The sequence below is a fragment of the Drosophila suzukii genome, chromosome 2L, assembly GCF_043229965.1.
Source record: "Drosophila suzukii chromosome 2L, CBGP_Dsuzu_IsoJpt1.0, whole genome shotgun sequence".
Taxonomy (NCBI): Eukaryota; Metazoa; Arthropoda; class Insecta; order Diptera; family Drosophilidae; genus Drosophila; species Drosophila suzukii.
The window spans coordinates 637992-658667 of NC_092080.1; the positions used below are offsets into that span (position 1 = coordinate 637992).

The window sequence follows — 20676 nt, forward strand, 5'->3', positions numbered from 1 at the left end:
AATAAACCTCGAGGATTATCGTAAAGTTTAGAAGAGTTTATTGGAATTTATCTGGGTTGCAGTAGATTGACTACTCTTAACCCAACAGTTTCATAAATATTTTTTATAAAGGGTTGGTAAAGAATTAGTTTTTCAACTATTAAATAACTATGCTTACCGCACTTTTATTAAATATCTCTTAGTAAAGCATCTTTAAAACAATGAATTTACAGATTATCCCATAATACATGGGCCAGTTTAATCCGTAATCTAAAACCTCAACTCCGCTCCTGCTCTTTTTTGGCTCGACATTCCGCACCATTTCGCTGCCATCTCGAGCATTCATCATTAATAATCCCCTGAAACTGGCGGCAATTGGAGCAGGGCCTCCCAACCCACCCCGTCCCATCCTCCTCCCGTTTCCCCGCTCCAAATCCAAATCTCAGCCCTTCCACGTGGCCGTTTTTGTGCTGCGTCAGTGAAAGATTTCCAGCTTGCGAACACAGGGCCACAAAAGCCAGATGGGATCGGCATGGGGGATGAGGGGCAGGGGAATCGGGAATCGGGGGGCGGTTGAGTGGCCAGTGGGCGTAACAGTTCGCCTAAAAAGTGGGCGTTTGTCTGGGCTAATCTTTATCTGGCTGTTGACACTCCATGGCGACGCCAAGCGACCGAAGAGTCGAGTTGGCCTGGCCAGTCAGCCAACAACAAACGTGGGGAAAGCGTGTGGCATTCCTTTGGGCCGGCCAGCCACCCACCTCCCGCCACCCACTGATGTCCCCCACTTTTTTGGCCAACAGATTGCCATTGCCGCACTTGCACTGCCGACCAAATTGGATTAGGCCTCCTTGGTCAACGTTGGTGATGGTTTTCGGGAACCTAAAGTTGGGATGGCTTCAGATACTAAGAATTGAATTATAAGGCTGATCATGGTGGGCAGTATAACAGATTTAGGCCCAGAGAGTTTCCTTTAAATTTTTAGTGGATCTATAAGGATAATCTTGGTTGTTAGGAGTACATAACACATAAATATTCAATCCTAAAATTACTTGAACATTTATCATCTTGATAATATTCTTCAAAGGTTTCAATGAATGTATAAGAACGATCTTATAGGTTAGGAGTTCTAATTTTTGTTGATAAGTTCTAAATTTTTAAAAACGTAATATTTTTTCTTTAAAATTTTAACAATTATTAAGGAATTGGTATATATATATTTGTACGATATGCCATATTTATGAAATCAAAAAATAGTTTTTTTATTTTTATCCGTAATCTCTTTTAAGGGTATTTCATCTTCTGTCTAGGAATGGTCTTGTATCTTGTAGGTTTTTCTGGATCCGCCCCTTGATGTTTGTTTGTTTGTGGTGACTCCTGCTGCTGTTTGAATGCCCCTCCCCCTTCCCTGATTTCCTTTTTCACTTGCTGGGTGTATCTGGTGTATATGTATATATATATATGGTGTATCTGGCGATGATGATGATGACGTTGTTCACTTTTGGCGCTCTTCATTTGTTGTTGCCCCTGTGCAATGTACTGTAAGCGCATCTCCCCGTCCCTGTGTGTGTGAGTGTTAGTATCTGTGAGAGCTCCTGCATGGGAGTGTGTGTGTTTGGTTTTTATCTATGAAATTCATGAATGCTTCGGCTTATCTTGCAGAATTGCATACTTGCAGCCCAGGCTCTCCCCCTTTTGGCCTGGCTTTTTGGTTGGCTGCTCCTCCGGTTGTCGGTTGTTCGGTGTTCGTTGTCTGCTGGCTGTTTGGCTGCCTTCTAATGGCGCTAAGTGGTGACCCCCCACCCTCCCCTCTAATGGCATTTTATCTATGGCATAATTTTTTATTATGTCTCCCTCTGTGGCTGTGCTGTTGGCTTAATGACAATCCGGCCAAAGCGAACAGAAAACGAACCACACACAGACAGCGAGTCAAATTGTTAGATAGCTTTTCGGCATGTAATTAATCATTTGACAAGGTTCAAGCTTCGGGGGGCGAGGAGCAAAGTTTCTCTATCTCTTTATGTTTTTTTCTATTTTTTGGGGTTCATGTTCATGCGGGACGCGTTGCAATTGCTGCGGGCCAAAGGCGAGTGCAGCAACAGCAACAACAAAGCATCGACAGCAGCGGTAATCGAAAAAGAAACCATTACACGGCGCTCGACCTTATCAGTTGCGTTCCATCATCAACACACACAACCCTTACCAGGCCAACTTTAGCCCGCTTTCCTTATCCTTACTGGAAAAATATCAAGCATGCGACATGTGGGCCGGCAGTAAGTGCACTATAAAACAGGGAAATCGCACAGGTTGGGTGCTTACTATTTTCTCGATTTATGATTGGAAATATAAAGCCCTGAAATGGCACTCTGTTTTTTCCGATCCATAAAGTTGGGGTGACGGGCCATTTCAGAGAGCCAAATATATTTTATACTATTTTAACAATAAATTACCACCGAGCAGAAGTTCCCTTCGGATACGATGAAATATTGAGAGGAAAAGATGTAATACACGGAGAGAAAAGGGAATTGTAAATATAAGTATTACAGATTTTATATACATTTGGGAAGTTTATAAACCATTCTCACTATCAGTTCAGTCTTACTATGATTTGACTTACGTAAATGTTTGGATATACATGTTCCTTAAAATATTTTTGTATGATAGTTAAAAGAAATATTAAAACAGAATGTCTGTGCAAATTAGGGAACCTTTATTGTGTTTATAGTACATGTTATTTCCATTTTCCTGACTTTTTCCCTGTGTGGATAGCACAAACGGCAACCTCGTAATCCTTTTTGCGGCGCGGCATTTATGAAATGTATTCCCGCCTTATCGGTGGCCACAGATCGCAGCTGGCGGTCCTGCTCCTGCTGCCTAAATCCCCTCCTGACCCATGGTCCTCGGACTCCGATGATGATGATGATGAGTTCGACTTGGGGGCTTTGGTCATAAAATGCTCGGCACCAAGTCGAAGGACTTGCCTTGTCCTTGCGGTTGCGCAGACAAAGGAGTCGGGTGGGAAATGGGAAACGGAGAAAGGACCTGGGGTTGGCCTCACTTTTTGCGGTGGCCATAACACCAAACGCAATCCTTTGGATACATTTTCTTATCTTTGTCGACCAGACGACGATATTATTTTTAATACAACAGCCGAAATTTGTATGTGAGTGTGTGAGTGTGGCTCGTAAATGTGCGTGTGCCAGCGTGGGTGTGAGCGTGTGTGATTTATGCTGTAATTTTTTTATGTATATAGCAAGCATTACAAAGCTCTTTATCATTCTCCACAAAATAAGGGATTCTGGAAGAAGGGGTTGCTCGTGGGTTTTGGTTAAAATTTGAATTTCGCTTGGGGACGAACTCTTATGACTTGACCTCCGTTTGGGGGTATTTTTGAGATTTAGAGGGATTAGGTTCGTTACTTTTTAAGTCTTTCAAAAGCTTTTAAATCTGGGATGGATTGCACGGAGATGTCTTAAAGTTTTTTGAAATGCTTGCCTTGAGTAACGGAGTTAAAGAATACTTAAAACTGCAAATGTATTTCGTCGATCATTTAGATACTTATCAGATCCCTTAAACCACTTAAATCGATTTAGGTCTGTATTGAGAAATCACATTGAGCAGGGACACACATCTGTCAATCAATTAGTGGCATGTCAGCACGTCGCCTTTTCATCTGGTGGATTCTCAGACCCCCGCTTGTCTTCTGAGTTGGCCAAGGATTTCCATTAACCCCTTAGACCAACCACCCCCTTTTATTTTCCCACACTCTCATGGCTGTTTGCATTTGGTCCTTAGCCGTTTTTCAACTGCTTAACTCACGCACGAATAACCCTCGTCATTGATGTTGATGATTCCTGATTGCTATTGCTTCTTGTTTGCTGGCTTATTTGTACAAATCCAGTGCGAAATTCAATCAACGATCGAAGCGCATAAATCGAATTGAAGGGAATTGCTAAGGGATTTGTCGAGTCAGTGTTGTGTGCGTTATAAGTGATAAGGTAGTGTGAGTACCCAGACCCCCTTAAATTTTTGAAACACTTTCAGAGCTCATTACAAGCTGTTAGCAGGCACTTTGCACTTCATCATCGCCAGGTTGGCCGCTCTGGATGCCTGTGCATTTATGGCTTATTTGCTGCCTGTCAGTCACTTGGCTACCTACCATCCTCCACTCCTCCATTTTCCACACTCTACAAGACTCCGACTCTGCGAGACCATCCCAACTCATTCGCAATGTTGTAAACGTTTATGGTGCCACCCGAAGAGCAGCCCTCCAATCATCCCATACCCATACCCGTTTCCATTCCCATCCTCATCCTCGAACACTGTCCTCTGGGCCTTCGTGTTGGTCTGGCTACCAATCTACTCTGCTCCTCCTCTGCCATTCCTTTCTGGCCCCATTCCCCAGCTCAAACCCTGCGCCACACAGACGCACACACTTTTCGGAGCCTAATTGGTAGGTAATGATGTGTCTGACTCGCCGCTTTGTTAGTCAGTCCAAGTCCAGGAGGTACACGGTGAAAAATTGTTGTTAAATACTCTATTGTTATCTTAAAATTTCTTAATACTTCAGTTAAGAAAGCCTAATGTTGTGTTCAGGTACTGATTCATCGTATCCTAAGTTCAAAACTTCTAAAGTTGATCCCTTGAAATTTTTTTTTTAGTATTGGCGCATTTTTTAATTAATTTCAAGATGAATACTCTTTTAAATTGAAGTTTTTTGAAAGATTTATCTATCTTAGATTTATTATCTTAAGATCTAACACTACTTAGGATTTTAAGGTCTCTTCAACCTCTTAGACTTAAATTCTCCGTTTATTATCGATACAATGATGGGGTATAATTGTAAAGGTAACAGATAAGGAATGACTATCATTGGTAATAAATTTTTCTCTTCTTCCCTTTTATTTCTTTCGGTGTACTTGCAACTGCTTTTCTCCAGGTTGCGTGGCCTTTTTTGCTGCGTTGCCAAACAGGCTGGCAGTAAAACTCCGCCGGGGACTTGAACCCAACTTGGAATCGGAGTTGGACTTTTCGGACTCCTTGGCGGCCTTTGGCTTTGTAGTTGGTTTGTTATTGCCGTTGTTGTTGCTGTTGTCGCTGACTGCGCGCATCTTGTTAGCAAGTCGCCCCCTTTTCCCCGCCCCTGCCCATCAGCAACTCTTGCTGTGGGGTCCTTTGTTTTGCCTCCTTTTCAGTTTGTGAACTGGCCGTGTTCCCCCTTTTCTCGTTTTTTTATTTGGGGAATTTCATTCCCATTCACACAGCTTGCAGGCAATTTTCGCGCCTCTTTAATTTACTGTTGAAAAGAAATGCCAAACCCTTGTTGCTCCCCTCGCAGTTTTGTTGCTGTTGCTGTCGTGATTGCTTGATGAACACATCAAAAGTCATCAGCACAGAGAGAAAAAAACAGAAAAAACAGAGCAATGAAGTCAACACAATGCCAGACACGATTTTGGACTTGCCACGCCCCTCGACCCCCGAACGCCCCCTGCCGCCCTCACGAACTGGGTGTAACAGTAAAGAAACAAGCTGTTGCTGTCGTGTCTATAAGGGAAAATGGCCCGAAAGGAAATGGATTCGCAGGCAGGGGAGTTCAACAATTGAATTGTGACTTCTTGGGGCAGTTGTCAGTGGTTGATTGATCTGCAAAAAGCGTGATTTGTTTACAGCAATTGCAAATGTTGCTGCAGTGCCATGCTGCTGCTGTAGATGTTGCAGCTATTGCTGTTGCTGCTGCCATTTCCACTATCGAATGATGGTAATCAGGGAAAAGCGACATTTATGCAAATGCCAGGCTTGTTTAATAAACGCAAATTATGAGCCAGCAGCAGCAAAGGCAGCAGCAACATGTTGCAGGTAACAGTCGATGGCAGATTAGCGACATTCAAACTTGCACTTGGGTCAATTTAAATTTGTGCAACAGTTGCTGCTGGCACGGCAGCAAGGAGTTGCTCCTTGCCACAGCAACAGCAACAGCAGCAACACATGAGATTGTGGGAGCAACAGGCAGCAATCGCAATTGATCGCGGTGTTTTGGTGTTGGTGTTGCTGCCCGACGACAACTGTTGCTGCTGTGCCTGTGTTGCTGCTGCTGCTGATCAAGCGATCAAGCAAAAGCAGCTAGCAACAATCGACGCTGAGCGTGCTCACACGAAATTTTCAAGTACTGCGACAATTTCCCTACTCCCAGCCCCCCTCCCCCTCGTTATCAGTGCCCCATGCAACAGCAACACTGCAACAGCAACCGCAGCACAGGCAACAACAGCAACACATCTCAACAGTTGCATCAATTGCTCAACATTGAACTCTGTGCACAGGCCCAGACGATCACCCCTTTTGGGGACCTGGACCAGGAACAGGACGCCCCCTTCAGACGCCCCTGCCCCCCAGCCCTTGTATCATTTGCACGTTTTTTAATTAAGACATCAAAAAGAGACTTTGACTTGGGCGATTTCGAGGAATTGCCTGCCGTCTGTCTTTGACTTTGTCTGTGGCTTGTGTTTTGGTTTCTATAGATCGAAGATATAGTACCACATGGGCTGGACTAAATGAACAGTTGAGGTGAAAATAATAGAACTGAGCAGTTGAGTTTTGTATTTAAAGGAAATGGTACTTAATATCAAAATAATATTTTCATTTTGAAACAATGTTTCCTCAAATGTCATTACAAAACACTATAAAGATTAAGAGATCGAAATTTAGCTCCTTTTCTCCCTCAAAAAAGTTATAATTTTCCCCATTAGTGTATGGGTACTCTCCCACTCCCACAATTTGAACCTCCCAATCTCTTCCTGCCATTGACATCAGCAACTTTGGGTTGAACCAAGTGAACTAAATTAGTTTTGCTCGAAATAAGAACTTCTGTTCGAAGGCTATGGGTTTGAGTTGTTCGATAATACGAAGGGAAGAGTGAAGAGAAGGAGCTATGGTACAGAATATAAAGTTAAGAGGTTGAAGAAGAGCCAAAATTGCTTATCCTCGGATCGAAGGAATTCTACTCTCCGGGTTCCCATAGAGACAACTGAAAAAGAGGTGCTGACTATAGGAATCGAAGCTAAAGTTGGCGAAAAAGAGCTGTGGATTCGGCGAGTAAATCACGAATAGCTTGGAAGCCCCCAAGATATGAGAATGTTGATTATTTACACGGACACACGGCGCAAAAAAAGAATCGAAACACAAATCTGCTGAAACTTCCTCCTCCTCCTCCTTAATTCTTCCTGCTGGCCAAGTGTGAAGTGAAATGAAATTTGCGAACTTTTCGCTCTTTGCATTCGCTTCCCAACCGCAGAGGGGCCTTCTTTTCTTTGATTAATAACAATTGATAAGCCCGGAGTTGGCCCAGAGACCTGGCCGCTTGCCCGAGCTGCTGATGGCGTTGATTACCCGTGCCAGGTCCTGTAGACTCCAGTTCCCAGTCCCCAACCCACCTTCCTCTCGAGATCGCACTCCCAGTCCCGGAAACCCAAGGCAAGGTGGCAAAATTTTCGCGCGAAAATGAAGATTTCTCTTATCACAATTGGCAGCTGCAGAAGTCTTACCCTTGGGTCCCCGCTTCCCCCTGCCTTTTTTTGGGCTGCTCACTCACGTTTTTCAATTTCTGTTCTCCCCCCAAAAAAATCCCGATCATCGATAGCGAGTCCAGAAATTTGTTTAATTATACTCCATTGGGAATTTCCAAGGCAGTAGTCCGCGCACATTTTCAGTGACTAATGAGGCAGTGGAGCCGCGGGGATGAAAAATATTTGAAAAATCACAGCAGCAGAGTGGCAGAGTCTTAAAAGATTTAATAACAGAAAGTGGTTACGATTAGGAAAATATTGCGCAGCCAGTATCATGTCATTAAATGCTATGTTTTCTGTGTATTATAACTATAACTATAGAACTTGCTAACAAACAAAAACTTTACCTAATAAAGATTTAACATCAGGAGTAGGTACCATTTTAAAATCATGCTACAAAAACTAAAGGTATAGTATTTTTTCCATATGATGTTTACAGTCAGCTGAAGATAGCGATTTCACGACTCTCATTTTCTTCAATATTTTTCAGACCTGTACAAAAGATTCTAAGTTATTGTTATGAGACGTAGTGGGCTACCAATTAAAAAGCTATACTTAATTATTAATATTTGGGCCTAAGTAATATATAAAATGGGAAACCTTTCTGTGAGGCCAAATTCTAATAAAATTACCGTCCTAGCTTGTGTCTCTCATTATTGAGTCTAATTCCGCCCCATCAACCCTCTCATTACGCATACGCCCCCAGTGGCAGCTAGAGAACTCTAGGTACTGAATCTAGCCAGACGCATTGGCGACTTGCTCCCGCCATCCTAGCCTGCTGAGGATTATTCACCATCTCCTGGAAGATCTGGCCATGATTGCCAGTTTCGTTTTCGCTTAGCTGGGGCTTTTTTCTTCGATTTCGGGTTAACTGACCCCGAAACGATTAGCAGCGACGGCGGTCCGCGGGTTGAAAGCCAGCGACAAATGAACAAAGGGTCGATCCTGGGGATCTGCTCCTTCTCTGGGCTCCCTGCTCCCTGCTCCTTGCTCCTCTTTTCCTTTTTCTGGCCGAGATCGGGACCTGGGCCAAATTGTTCGATTGTTTATGGCTGCCAACAACGCCCACCGAGTGGAGTTGCGGCCAAGTGAGAAACCAGCAACAATCATCTGCCGGCTGATAAAGTGCCAGGTATCCCCGGCCCACCTGTATCCCCTGAATTCCCCCTCCCTTTTTTTGTGTCGCTTATCGGCGAGGATCGATCGCAGCTCTCCAGCGAGAAAAAGAGAAGAGAGACCTGAAGCTGAAGACGGCGGCCGAGCTGATTTAACAAATTGATAAACAATTGTTGGCGTTGGCCGCAGCGGGGTTTTAGAGGGGATATAGGGGGGCTACAGAGGGGCTTCAGAGGGCATACCCCTCGTCTTCTACCCACCGAAAGGTGTGTGGGGCGGCGTAACGTTACGAAACGGCTAAACAAACGATCGCCCGATCGCAGTTTCAGCGAAGACCGCATGTTCCCAGATCCCAAATCGATTTCGTATGCGAATGCGTAGCCTTGGAATTCCTCCACGCACTGAGGGATACAAATATGAAAGGGGTTTCATCCTTCAATATTAAGTTGGTTTTGATCAAATATTCTTGGTTATGATTCACTTTGCTTAGTACTAATAAGTTGTATTTACAACACTAAGAATATTTTTGAAATGTAATGGTTTTTCCTTTTAACTATTCCTGAATCGTTGAGAAAAACGTAATATAACAGAATCAAGAAATAATGGTTATCCCTACCACTCGTATATTACTATTTTCTACAAATCAAATTTTAAAACTTGGGTTACAAGGAATAATTTCATGGAAATTACACATCTGTTAGTTCAGGTTAAGAGATTTACACATTATGTATTTCTCTCCTTTTGAAACCTCCTAATCCTGAGTCTGCAAGCGATTCCACTGCTCAGAACCGAAACCGCACAACAATGAAAACGAGGAGAGGGTGTTGCGATGGCACTCGCGAGACAATCGCTGGGGGAGATCTGCTGCACCAACCGCTGAACCAAGAGAGATCCCGGCCTGGCTAATCCTCCTCGGATGTCGCCGGGGGCAGAGAGCCAGGGACTCCGAACCAAGAGCTCTGGGGATCGGGATCCGAGAGCCAGAACCGAAAGGCCATTGTTAGCTGTTAGTCTCCCGTTCGCACTCTATCGGCGCTCGGCCATCTCTCCCATCGCCCCCCCTTCTCCCCTGGAAGAGGCCTCTTCTCCCGGACAAAACACTTTACGTGTGCGGCTTATCGCCACCCAATCGAAGGCAATAAATATCTTACAAATAAGCAGAATGCCTCGGAATGCCAGCAGAGCCCTTTATTTTTCGGCGGAAGGGGGGCCAGCGGGGTGTTGCGATTGCGATTCTTCTAACCGATTGCTCACGTGCAGAATTGTGTGAATTCGTGAAAAATCGACGGCGGCAATTAGGGCGGGCCGTCAATAGTTTGGCAACAGTTGCAACATTTGTTGCAGTGGCAGTGGCAGCGGCAACACAAACAGCAGCAATCAAAAGACTCAGGCAACGAACTTGGTGTCCACAGTAAGAAATCGCGTTTGATTTAGGAAACCATAAAAGAGTAATGATAGTCCGAAAAAAATAAGTTTCTTAATAGCACATTGGGTTTTTTCTAACTAAATACAATGTTCTGTTCATTTTCATTAATTTATCATTCTGAACATGTTTACTTCATGTTAACTTTCTCTTACATATAACAAACTAGAAATATAACACTATGACAATATTTCACGGGTTTTTTTTTCGATAGAGCATACATTTTCTTTCAGTTCAGTGAGAAAATAGTTCAAGCACCAAGTAAATGTTTTCCTCTGTAGAATTCTCTTCATTTTTCCGTTGCCTGCAATCCAGTCGCTCTGGATGTGCTGACATTTCAATAGCCATCAATTGACAGGTCAACGCGCATCTCTCCAGCCTCCCATCCGCCAAGGGAAACCATGGTCGTCCGGGGGAGGACGGAACCCAGGAGGGGGACTTTTGGGAGCTGTGGCCCGCACGAGCAGCGCAAAATGTTCGCTGCGGTCGAGATGTCGAATTTCTGGCGAAGCGAGATGCAAACTGCAAACTGCGACGCTTATCCGGCGGCTCCATCTGCATGCCATGTGTGTGCCATGTCCACGTCCACTGTCCACTGTCCACTGTCCGCCGCCATAATCTCGGCCAGCATCGCCGTTGGTCGTTATAATATTTCGCCGTGGCCAAAACAGAAACAAATCAGATGTCAGTTCGGGGATTCTGGCCAACTTCGAACTTTTGCTGCGATCCGCGGGCCCTAATCATCAGTGGCCATTGGCCACCATGCGCTTTTCTTTCCAGCTTCTCTCCTTCCCCATCCTTTTCCACCAGCGTTTTCCACGTAAGAGATGGCCAGCATGGATAACCGGCCCCTCCTCTGCTGCTCCTCCATCTGGGCAGCAGCAGCAGCTTGTCCAGCCGGCTCTTGTCGCATTGTTTTCACAGCTCTGACCACTGACAATTTGTTCGATAATAATTGCCAAAGCAGCTGTCTGACACATAGATTCCTCACGGGCGGATGGGATGGCAGAGATGCGGATGGGATGCGGATTCTGGGAACCCAATTTGAGGCACTAAACTGCCATGTAACTGTCTGACCCCAGAGCTGATTCCCAGGACTGTTCAGATTGGAAAAGAAGTTCTATAAGGTTTCTACTTTCATAAACTGGATTATAAGTTTATTTATTTAAAGTTTAAATGAAATGTTAGCTCTTGAAAAACAATTATTCCAGTTATTCGTCGCCTATTGGGTGGTACCTGTAACCATAAGCTAAATTAAATCAATCTAAATTATAATTTTAATTATCTTTCATTACTTACAGATTCCAAAGATCTGGCCGCTCAGGAAATGGGCGAAGAAAAGCAGCAGCAAATGGAGGATCAACTAGAGGATCAGATGGAGGATTCCAGAGACCCCCAGGAGAACAACAATAACAATATTGACGACGATGAAGATGGTGCCTGTGAGCAGCCAGAAGAGACTAATCCCGAGCAGGATCTGGACTTGGGAGAGACAGAGATGGAGCAGGACCACAATCTTCAGCCGGAGGAGCAAATTGAACTGCCTGCCAACAGCCCCAGCACTCCGCCCAGGAGTCCCAGCTCGCCGCAGCTGATTCCCAAGCTGGAACAGCCCGCCACGCCGCCCTCGGAGGCGGAACCCTCTCCGTGTCCCTCGCCCTGTCCTCCCACGCCCACTCCCAAGTTCCCCAAGGTGCGCCTGAATGCACTCCTGGCCTCGGATCCTGCTCTCAAGCCGGATGCCAAGGAGCTGACGCTGCCGGACTCACGGCTGCTGGCTCCTCCGCCGCTCGTCAAGCCGGAGACCCAAGCCCAACCGGAGGAACCCCATCTAAAGCCAGCCAGATTCATGTGCCTGCCCTGCGGAATCGCCTTCAGTTCGCCCTCAACGCTAGAAGCCCATCAGGCCTACTATTGCTCTCATAGGATTAAGGACACGGACGAGGCGGGCAGTGATAAATCTGGAGCAGGAGGATCTGCAGCCACGACTGGCGAAGTGGGTTTATCCGGAGGCTCTGGCGAGCCACCAGCCAAAATCGCCAGGACAGGAAAGCAATACGGCTGCTCCCAGTGCTCCTACAGTGCGGACAAGAAGGTGTCCCTAAATCGCCACATGCGGATGCACCAGACCTCGCCGGCGGCTCCCACACTGGCCAGTTTGCCAAGTCTCCTCCAGAACGGAATACCCCCGCAGGGTGTTACGCCAAGTTCACTGGAGGATAGCTCTAGTCAAGTGAGTAAAGTGTTGAGGTGCCAGATGCCCTGGATAATATATTATATTAACAATCCCATCCCTTCCAGCAGCAAACAGATCGCTACTGCAGCCACTGTGATATCCGGTTCAACAACATCAAGACCTATCGGGCGCACAAGCAGCACTACTGCAGTTCCCGGCGACCGGAGGGACAGCTCACACCCAAACCAGATGCATCTCCGGGCGCGGGGTCAGGAGGACCCGGTTCCTCTGGACCCGGAGGCTCTGGAGGAGTGTCTGCCCAGGCAGCTGCGCCCGGAAAGCTCAGTCCGCAGGCCAGGAACAAGACCCCAACTCCGGCGATGGTCGCTGTGGCGGCTGCAGCGGCGGCGGCAGCTGCCTCCCTCCAGGCCACGCCCCATTCGCACCCACCCTTCCTGGCACTTCCCACGCACCCGATCATCATTGTGCCCTGCTCGCTGATTCGGGCGGCCAGCTTTATTCCAGGACCACTGTGAGTTCCCAAAAAAGATTGAACTTGATTAACTTAAGGTTTCTCAAATATTCGAGAAGAAACGGTCTTAAGAAAAATTAATATTAATATAACAATTATAGTATATTAAATGGTTTTAATTAATTTGAAACTGTAGGCCCACTCCGAACTCGGGAATTGTGAATCCAGAGACCACCTGCTTCACCGTGGACAATGGAACGATCAAGCCCCTGGCCACTGCCCTCATCGGCGCTTCTCTGGAGCCCGAACGTCCCTCAGCTCCCTCTTCGGTTGCTGAGGCCACAGAACCCAAGAGCAGTCCACCGGAACCCAAGCGAAAGGAGGCAGGAGGAAGTCGGTAAGTGGCTATCCAAGAAAATTTAAAATAAACAATTTCAGAATTCCTAATAACAAATCCTTAAATAACACAAATATCCCAATTTTTCATATCCAGCGAATCTGCGCCTTTGGATCTCTCGCTGCGTCGATCGCCCATCTCCCTGAATTCCCTGAGCTTGCGACAGCGCCAACTGCGCAATGCACTGCTCGATGTGGAGGAAGTCCTTCTCGCCGGCGGAGGAGGAAGTGTCAAGGACAACGCGGAGACTCCGCGAGGAGGAGGAAGTGTGACGCCCGAGCAGATTGTGTGCGCCCCCTCCCTGCCGAGCAGTCCTTCGATGAGTCCCTCGCCCAAGCGACGAGCCATTAGTCCACGCAGTTCCGGGGCTGGCAGTGCCTCCTCCATGTCGCCACCTGGTCTCAACGTGGCTGTGCCCCACATGCTGGACATGCGCTCCATGCTGCCGGCGGACTTTGGCCTCTCCGAATCGCTGTTGGCCAAAACCAATCCGGAACTGGCTCTCAAACTGGCGGCAGCAGCTGCAGCGGCTGCTGTCGCGGGCAGCAGTGGAGCAGCAGCCTTTCCGCCATCACCCCTTCCTGCCCAGACAAGTGGCGGAAATCCTGGCGGCGGAGGAGCAGCAGGTGGCGCCCAGCAGCCGCAAATCTACGTGAAGAAGGGCGTGTCCAAGTGCATGGAGTGCAATATTGTGTTTTGCAAGTACGAGAACTACTTGGCCCACAAGCAGCATTATTGCTCGGCTCGGAGTCAGGAGGGAACGGGTGAAGTGGATGTCAAGTCAGCCGTTTCACCATCCAATCCAGGAGCTGGAGGACTGGGAGCTGGCGGGTCAGAGGCAGCTTCGTCGGTCGAAACCACTCCGGTGGCCTACCAACAGCTGATCTGCGCCGCCTGTGGCATCAAGTACACCTCCCTGGACAACCTGCGGGCCCATCAGAACTACTACTGTCCCAAGGGAGGAGCAGCTGCTGCCACCGCCGCTACGCCCTCAGATCCTGGGCAACTGGCCCTGGTGAAGGAAAAGTGCGGAAAGTGCAAGACCCTGCACGAGATTGGGCTACCTTGTCCACCGCCTGTCACAAATCCCCTCGCAGCACCCACCACCAACTCCCAGCCCGCCTCCAACAGCCTGAACAAGTGTCCTGTGTGCGGAGTAGTCAGTCCCACGGCGGCGCTGGCCAAGAAGCACATGGAGATGCACGGCACGGTGAAGGCCTACCGCTGCAGCATCTGCCAGTACAAGGGGAACACCCTTCGCGGCATGCGCACCCACATTCGCACCCATTTCGACAAGAAGACCAGCGATGTGAACGAGGAGCACTACATGACCTGCATCTTCGAGGAGGAGGGTTCCACACTGACCCAAGAGCTGTCTCCTGCAGCTGGAGCATCTGCAACAGTTGCCCACGATTCCATGGATCATCCCTCACAGATGTTCAACTGCGATTACTGCAACTATGCCTCCACCTACAAGGGCAATGTGGTGAGTACTCCATTATAATTGTGCTCTTAAAATTAATTACTGACTGGAGGTTTTATTCCACAGCTGCGCCACATGAAGCTGATGCATCCGCATGTGGCCATCAACTCACCTTCGATTTCCCCCGACACCAGAGATCAGGACGTGACCTCGAATCCCACTCCCAACCACCACTCGAGTTCCGATGGTTCAAACGGCGAGGCAGCCAGGTAAGGACGGCAGGAATCTGCAATCAAATGGGTTAGTTAGGAAAAGGATCTAGAGAAGAAAATTTAAATGTTATATTGACAAAAATAACCAAAAATCGTTTAAGTCCCTTATTTGTTAGGCAATGTTAATCAATTAATTTTACCCTCTCTTCTTCCACAGCTTCCACATCAAGTCGGAGCCCCTGGATCCTCCGCCGACGCTGAGCCTGGTGCACGAGAACAACAACTCGCCGATTTCCACGCCCCACATCAAAGCTGAGCCAATGGAGATCGGTACGGATGTGGCGCCTGGTGGGCTGGTTCCCCCGATGGCTTCTCCTCTGGGAAACAGCAGCGTGGCCGCCGCAGCAGCTGCCGTTGCCGCCGCCGAGGTGATGAAGAAGTACTGCTCTACCTGCGACATATCCTTCAACTACGTGAAGACATACCTGGCCCACAAGCAGTTCTACTGCAAGAACAAGCCGATTCGCCCGGAGGCTAGCGATAGCCCCAGTCCGAATCACCTGGGCGGGGGCGTGGCCGTGGGCTTGGGCATCGGCGGAATCGTGGCTGGACATGGCCAGCAGAAGAACAAGGAGAACCTGCAGGAGGCGGCCATTTGAGAGAGCCAGCTGCGGTGGGAGGCGCAGCGCAAGCAGCTGGAATGGTATTACACCTGCCTCTGAGCGGCGGCGACCGAACCTAATCGAATCCTAAGCGTAGTCTCCTCCTTCAACGTGTAAACAATACAATTCGCAACCTGTAATGGACGACAGTATTCCCGGAGAATCTCCCTGTCGCTGCCCTCCACTTCCAAACGCCACTTGGGGACGGACTCCATCGACTTACCGATCGATAGCAGTATATATATACAACGTACACGCATATATAGTATACCTAAAGACATAAATATATAGATTACCTAGATATATGTAGGACGCAAACCCATGAAGTGGGAACCATGACATATAATGCATGCCAAAGCTTACCACTTAGACAGAAACTAAATCGAGGGCAAGAAACTACAAGTTTGCAATGGATGGCGGAGAAGAAGGAGGCGAAGTATTCCTATGTAGATCCAATATTATTATGTAAATGGCTCGCTGTTCCACGTAAAAGCGAGCGATTCCAACTGTGTAATTTAACTGAGTACATTATTTATTAAGTGTGTGCGACAATAAAAGTAATTAATTTATTCAACAAAATATTTACTTCAAAATCAGAATTATTGGAAATCAATCAATTTGGGTTTTTAAATATTATTTTGCATTGTAACATTTTTGAAATCAACGGACTTTTCGGCGGAAACTTAACGGAAAGGCAGGGCTGCCATATCGATAGAAAATGTTGACTCACAAACATGGGCTGCCAGATCAATGGAAAAACATGCTGTTGGGCTGCCATATCGATAGAACAAGGTGCTCGTGCGCGTGTTTAATATTACCGTTAATGTGAAAACATACGCTAAAAAATAAAATATACCTACTACTGGTTTATGTTCGCCTGGTTTCTGAAATCCAAAATGTACTCGTTTTCCTATATATTGGACCCCCCGTAGAGCACCAATTTTTGTTAAATTCACGGAACTCGTCATTCGAAATACCAGGCGAACAGAAAGATAAGCAAGCTATTTTTTAAAATGGCCGCCTGTCGGCGACTGGAAAACAACCGTTAGTTGGAAAAGCTTTATTAGCCGATGGTGCTGCCAGATCGATGGAAAATCATGCAGCTGGATGCCAGATCGATAGAAAATTGTTGTTCGTGACGTAATGAATATAACTGTTAGTTTGGGAAGAATGTCAAGCTACTGAAATTTCTGTCCGCCTAGTACTTTAAATCGATTTTGCTCATCGAACTCGGTGAAACTTCTTCGCTCGGATCACGCGAAAGGAGCAAATTTACCAACTACTGATTTATGTTCGCCTGCTTTCTGAAATCCAAAATATACTCGTTTTCCTTGTGGAAGACCCCCGTAAAGCAGATATTTAAGTCAAATTTCCGAATCTCGTCATTTGAAATACCAGGCGAACAGAAAAATAAGCAAGCTATTTTTCAAAATGGCCGACAGTCGGCGACTGGAAAACAACCGTAATTTAGGAAAGCCTTACCAGCTGGTGGTGCTGCCAGATCGATGGAAAAACATGCAGGTTGCCTGCCAGATCGATAGAAAAAGGTTGTTTGGAAGCGTGAAAATAGAACCGTTAGTTAGGAGCCAGATGTCAACCTACTGAAATTTTCTGTTCGCCTGGTACTTGAAATCAATTTTGCTCAACGAAATCAGCGAAACTTCTCACATTTCTACAATGTTCAGGGAAAACTACAATTTTCAAATCAAATACTTGAACTTTTACAGCTAATACATTTTATTGACACGATATAGTTAAGTAGTAAGTAGTAGTTCAATAGATTGTAATCAATTTACACAACAAAACAGCTCGTTAAATAAATGGGAAAGTGTGGGAAAATGCATATTCACAATCGTCGCAAGTGTACGCAAAGATACAAAGATCTCGGGCTGGAAAGGAGTCTCGTCAGCGTCAACTGGCTGCCACGTAGCCACTTTGGGCATGACGCACCTCTCGGGCTCTCCAAAAACGTACAGAACTTAATCCATTTTATTCAGTTGATACAGTATACAATATAGCTGGTACTAAGCGATTGCGTTAAAAAATTAAATCAGATGATTTGTATTGAGTGTGCAGTAGAGTTCCGTCCAAAATTAGTGGTCTTATGTAGAAGATAATATGTGGATAGCATTCTCGAAAACGCTTACCGCCTAGATGTGTTTGTTTGTTAATGTCTATGTGGGATGCCGGGACGCCGTTGCCCAGGATGCAGACTACTCGGTGGCCGCCATGGCGCGGGCCTGGGCGCGAACGCGCTTCTCGTACTCCAGCCGGTTCTGGCAGTAGATGGTGTAGGCCTCCGCCTGGGCCGGGTCCTTGATGTTCGGCTCGTTGAGTAGGTCCTGGATGCCTAGCAGGATCTGCTTGATGGTGATGGCCGGGCGCCAGTCCTTCTCCTCGTCGAGCAGCGACAGGCAGACGGTGCCCGAGGGATAGACGTTCGGGTGGAACAGCGGCGGCTCGAACTTGCACTTGGGCGGCGAGGTGGGGTAGTCGTCCTTGAAGATCATGCGCAGCTTGTAGAGGCCGCCCTCCCAGGGGGTCGACTTCTTGCCGGGAATGGCGCACTCCCAGATCATCAGGTTGAGGGTGCCGTCGGGGTTCTTGGCGGGACGGGCGACGAAGCCGAAGGGGTGATCCTTCCGCCAGGCCTTTCGCTCCTCCCCCAACCGCGTGATTGCAATGCCGGACATGATCGGTGATTAGTTGGGTGCTTTTTCCTACTTCCGGTTCAAATGTATCCGCGTATCCTGCTTTTCTGGCGATCCCACTCTGCTTTTTGCACGCGCGTCTGTCTGCAAGAGTATGTGTGTGGGTAATTGCCTCCAAGCTCAGAGTTTCATCGGCTTTTCTCCCGTCAATCGGGAGTGCACCTACCTTTCCGCCGCTATTTGCACCTTAAGGAGACCTGGGCAAGTCTCTTTTTCTCTATGCGGTGGCGGATTTCACAGTTTTTGCAATTTCTAGCGCAATTTTTTGCAGGAAAGAACGCTTGTGCTCGCAAAAGGTGCAAATTTGCCACGCAAACGGTCGCACTAAATTGTTATCGATAACTTGGTATATTTGGTATGACCCTTTACCGAATCCCATATTAAAATACCAGATTTTTAATATTTTAAGCGGTATACTAATTAAATATTTTAATTTTAAATTATGGTTACTGAGAACTAAGTGATAGCAAGCTCAGATTTAAAATAAATCAATTATTAACATGCCAAACCATAATCAAAAAACACCCTCTAAATTAAGTGCAACACATAACTTCCGATACGAAAACTAGAATTTATTCGCATTTGAACTGTATACATAAACTATTGCATTAGGTTTTATGAAATGCAGTGCTAGCAGTCCATAGTGGTTCCCTATCAAATCCGAGATCTTTAAATAGATTTATTTAGAGGACGCTCACTGTTGTACAAAAATTGGAATATATTCGTATCTAAACTGTTGTCTTAAATAGAAGCTTCCTTCGCGGGGAGCCACATAAATTAGTTGAATTCTACGTTTAAATTTGATTCTGTAAAAAAGTAGACAAATAATTTTCTACAATTGTAAACTAATCGAACTAAATAAGGTTGTTGTGCCTGGCCAAGGAACGTAACTAACGCATTAAGTGATTCGTCTTTTGTAGCGGTGTGTGCCGTAAAAGTTACGGACCGTGATTGATAGTGAAGCGATAACAAAAAGGAGGCTTGGCTAACTGCAGAAGACTTTAACGATGGATCGAATGGAGATGTTGTTCGCGGAGAGTTCTGGGTCCTGGCCACCTACTTGCCCTTCTTGGACTCCTTCTTTTTGCTGCTGGACGAGCTGGTGCTCTCGTCCTTTTCCTTCTTCTCCTTCTTTTCGGGTTTCTCCTCGGGATGGTCTTCATAGCTGGGGGAGGAAACACAGCTTAGTTTCTGATAGGTGGTGAAGCCAAACTGCAGACTTACGCAAAGAGGACCTTCAGCTCGCCGCGGACGAGGGCCACCAGGAGCGGGGTGCCCATGCAGGCTGGCACCAGGTAGAGTAGGGCCGGCTGCGCGTGCTTGAACACGTGCATCACGAAGATGGTGGCCAGCAGGCCCAGGAAGTAGGCGATCAGCGTGGAGTAGAAATAGATGCGCGTCTTGCGCTTCTTGCTGTCGTCGAAGCGCAGCAGCAGAGCAATGAAGATGCCCGGAATGACTATGTCGCCCAGTCCCAGCATGGCGAAGTTGGAAGCGTTCAGGCCGTTCTCGATCAGGTCCTGGGGGAACACTAGCTTGATGGGGGCCTCGAAGCTCTTGGCCACGGTGACCATCACGTTGGTGCCGAACACCCAGAAAATGTCGTAGAAAAACAGCCCGCTCAGCAGGATGACGCCCGTCACGAAGTTGTTCAAGTGCAGCATCTCCACGCCGTTGATGGCGAAGGCCAGTCCGAACAGGTTGTTGGCGATCCAGTGCTTCTTGAGCAGGTACCACACCCCGATCACCGAAGAGATCACCAGGCAGACGATGTCGTGCGTGGAGAACTTGTAGTTCACGATGTCCTCCTTGTGCTTGCCCTCGCCCTTGGTGAACAGGATGTGGAAGGGCACCTTGGGCACGGCGGCGGGCATCAGCGAGTTGATCACCGGGCTGAGCAGGTGCGCCAGCGCAATCACTCCCAGCACGAAGAAGTACCCGGTGAGCAGGTAGTTGATGTGCACCTTTTGGAAGATCTTGAAGAACAGGTAGAGCCCGAAGAGGGCCACCGAGGCGATCAGCGGGAAGTACATGGCGTCCTTCTTGGTCATCGTGTCCGCCTTCTCGCCCGTGGACTGCAGGAAATAAAGGTTAGGCCCCGACTCTCGACAGGATTGCAGCCACCTACCTTCTTCAGCTTGTGCAGCTTCACGGAGCGGATGGAGCCGAAGATGATGGGCAGCATGGCCATCACCACCAGGCTGCTGTAGGCCACCGCCATGCCCTCGGGCGTGGATGGCGTCTTCTTCTCCCCGGGCGCCGATTCGTTCTTCGGCGCGGCGTTCACATTCTCGATGATGCCCTTGAGCACCTCCTTCACGGTTCCAAACACTTCCTCCGCCATGGTGTCCAATCCAATCCTGAGCTGAGCTGAGCTGGTGCTTCCGATGAAAATCGCCGGCTTGCGGGGTTGAAAAGTGAAGTGACACGCAGCAGTATTATAATCGCAACACGTCAACAATCTCGAATAGAGGTGGAAGTATCGACCAGCCTGCACCGTTTGAAAACTATCGCGATAGTATCGCCACCATATCCCACCACTTCTTTTC

General features: G+C 47.3%; 3 protein-coding genes across 5 annotated transcripts in view; 1 reads left to right on the plus strand and 2 right to left on the minus strand.

Moving 5' to 3' along the window:
* ush (Zinc finger protein ush) overlaps positions 1 to 15997 on the plus strand; it is a 57462-nt gene extending 41465 nt beyond the window's left edge. For 2 of the 3 annotated variants that reach the window (XM_017089853.4, XM_017089857.4), the window contains exons 3-8: positions 11376 to 12307; positions 12376 to 12782; positions 12919 to 13119; positions 13216 to 14605; positions 14669 to 14811; positions 14972 to 15997. In XM_017089853.4, the coding sequence (XP_016945342.2) occupies positions 11376 to 12307; positions 12376 to 12782; positions 12919 to 13119; positions 13216 to 14605; positions 14669 to 14811; positions 14972 to 15413 (3515 nt within the window). In that variant the 3' untranslated portion in view covers positions 15414 to 15997. The remainder of the gene's footprint in view (positions 1 to 11375; positions 12308 to 12375; positions 12783 to 12918; positions 13120 to 13215; positions 14606 to 14668; positions 14812 to 14971) is intronic. The other variant, XM_017089854.4, reaches the window with a different exon arrangement.
* Positions 15998 to 17135: 1138 nt separating this feature from the next.
* On the minus strand, positions 17136 to 18475 carry lwr (ubiquitin conjugating enzyme lesswright). Its single transcript, XM_017069223.4, has 2 exons — positions 18294 to 18475; positions 17136 to 18211 (listed from the first exon to the last, which is right to left on the minus strand). Exon 2 carries the CDS (start codon positions 18107 to 18109, stop codon positions 17630 to 17632), a length of 480 nt encoding a protein of 159 aa, XP_016924712.1. The 5' UTR covers positions 18110 to 18211; positions 18294 to 18475; the 3' UTR covers positions 17136 to 17629.
* A 203-nt stretch (positions 18476 to 18678) lies between these two features.
* LOC108021624 (minor histocompatibility antigen H13) lies at positions 18679 to 20586 on the minus strand. The gene is made up of 3 exons (XM_017090433.4): positions 20256 to 20586; positions 19352 to 20202; positions 18679 to 19292 (listed from the first exon to the last, which is right to left on the minus strand). Exons 1-3 carry the CDS (start codon positions 20469 to 20471, stop codon positions 19184 to 19186), a joined length of 1176 nt encoding a protein of 391 aa, XP_016945922.1. The 5' UTR covers positions 20472 to 20586; the 3' UTR covers positions 18679 to 19183.
* Positions 20587 to 20676: the final 90 nt, after the last annotated feature.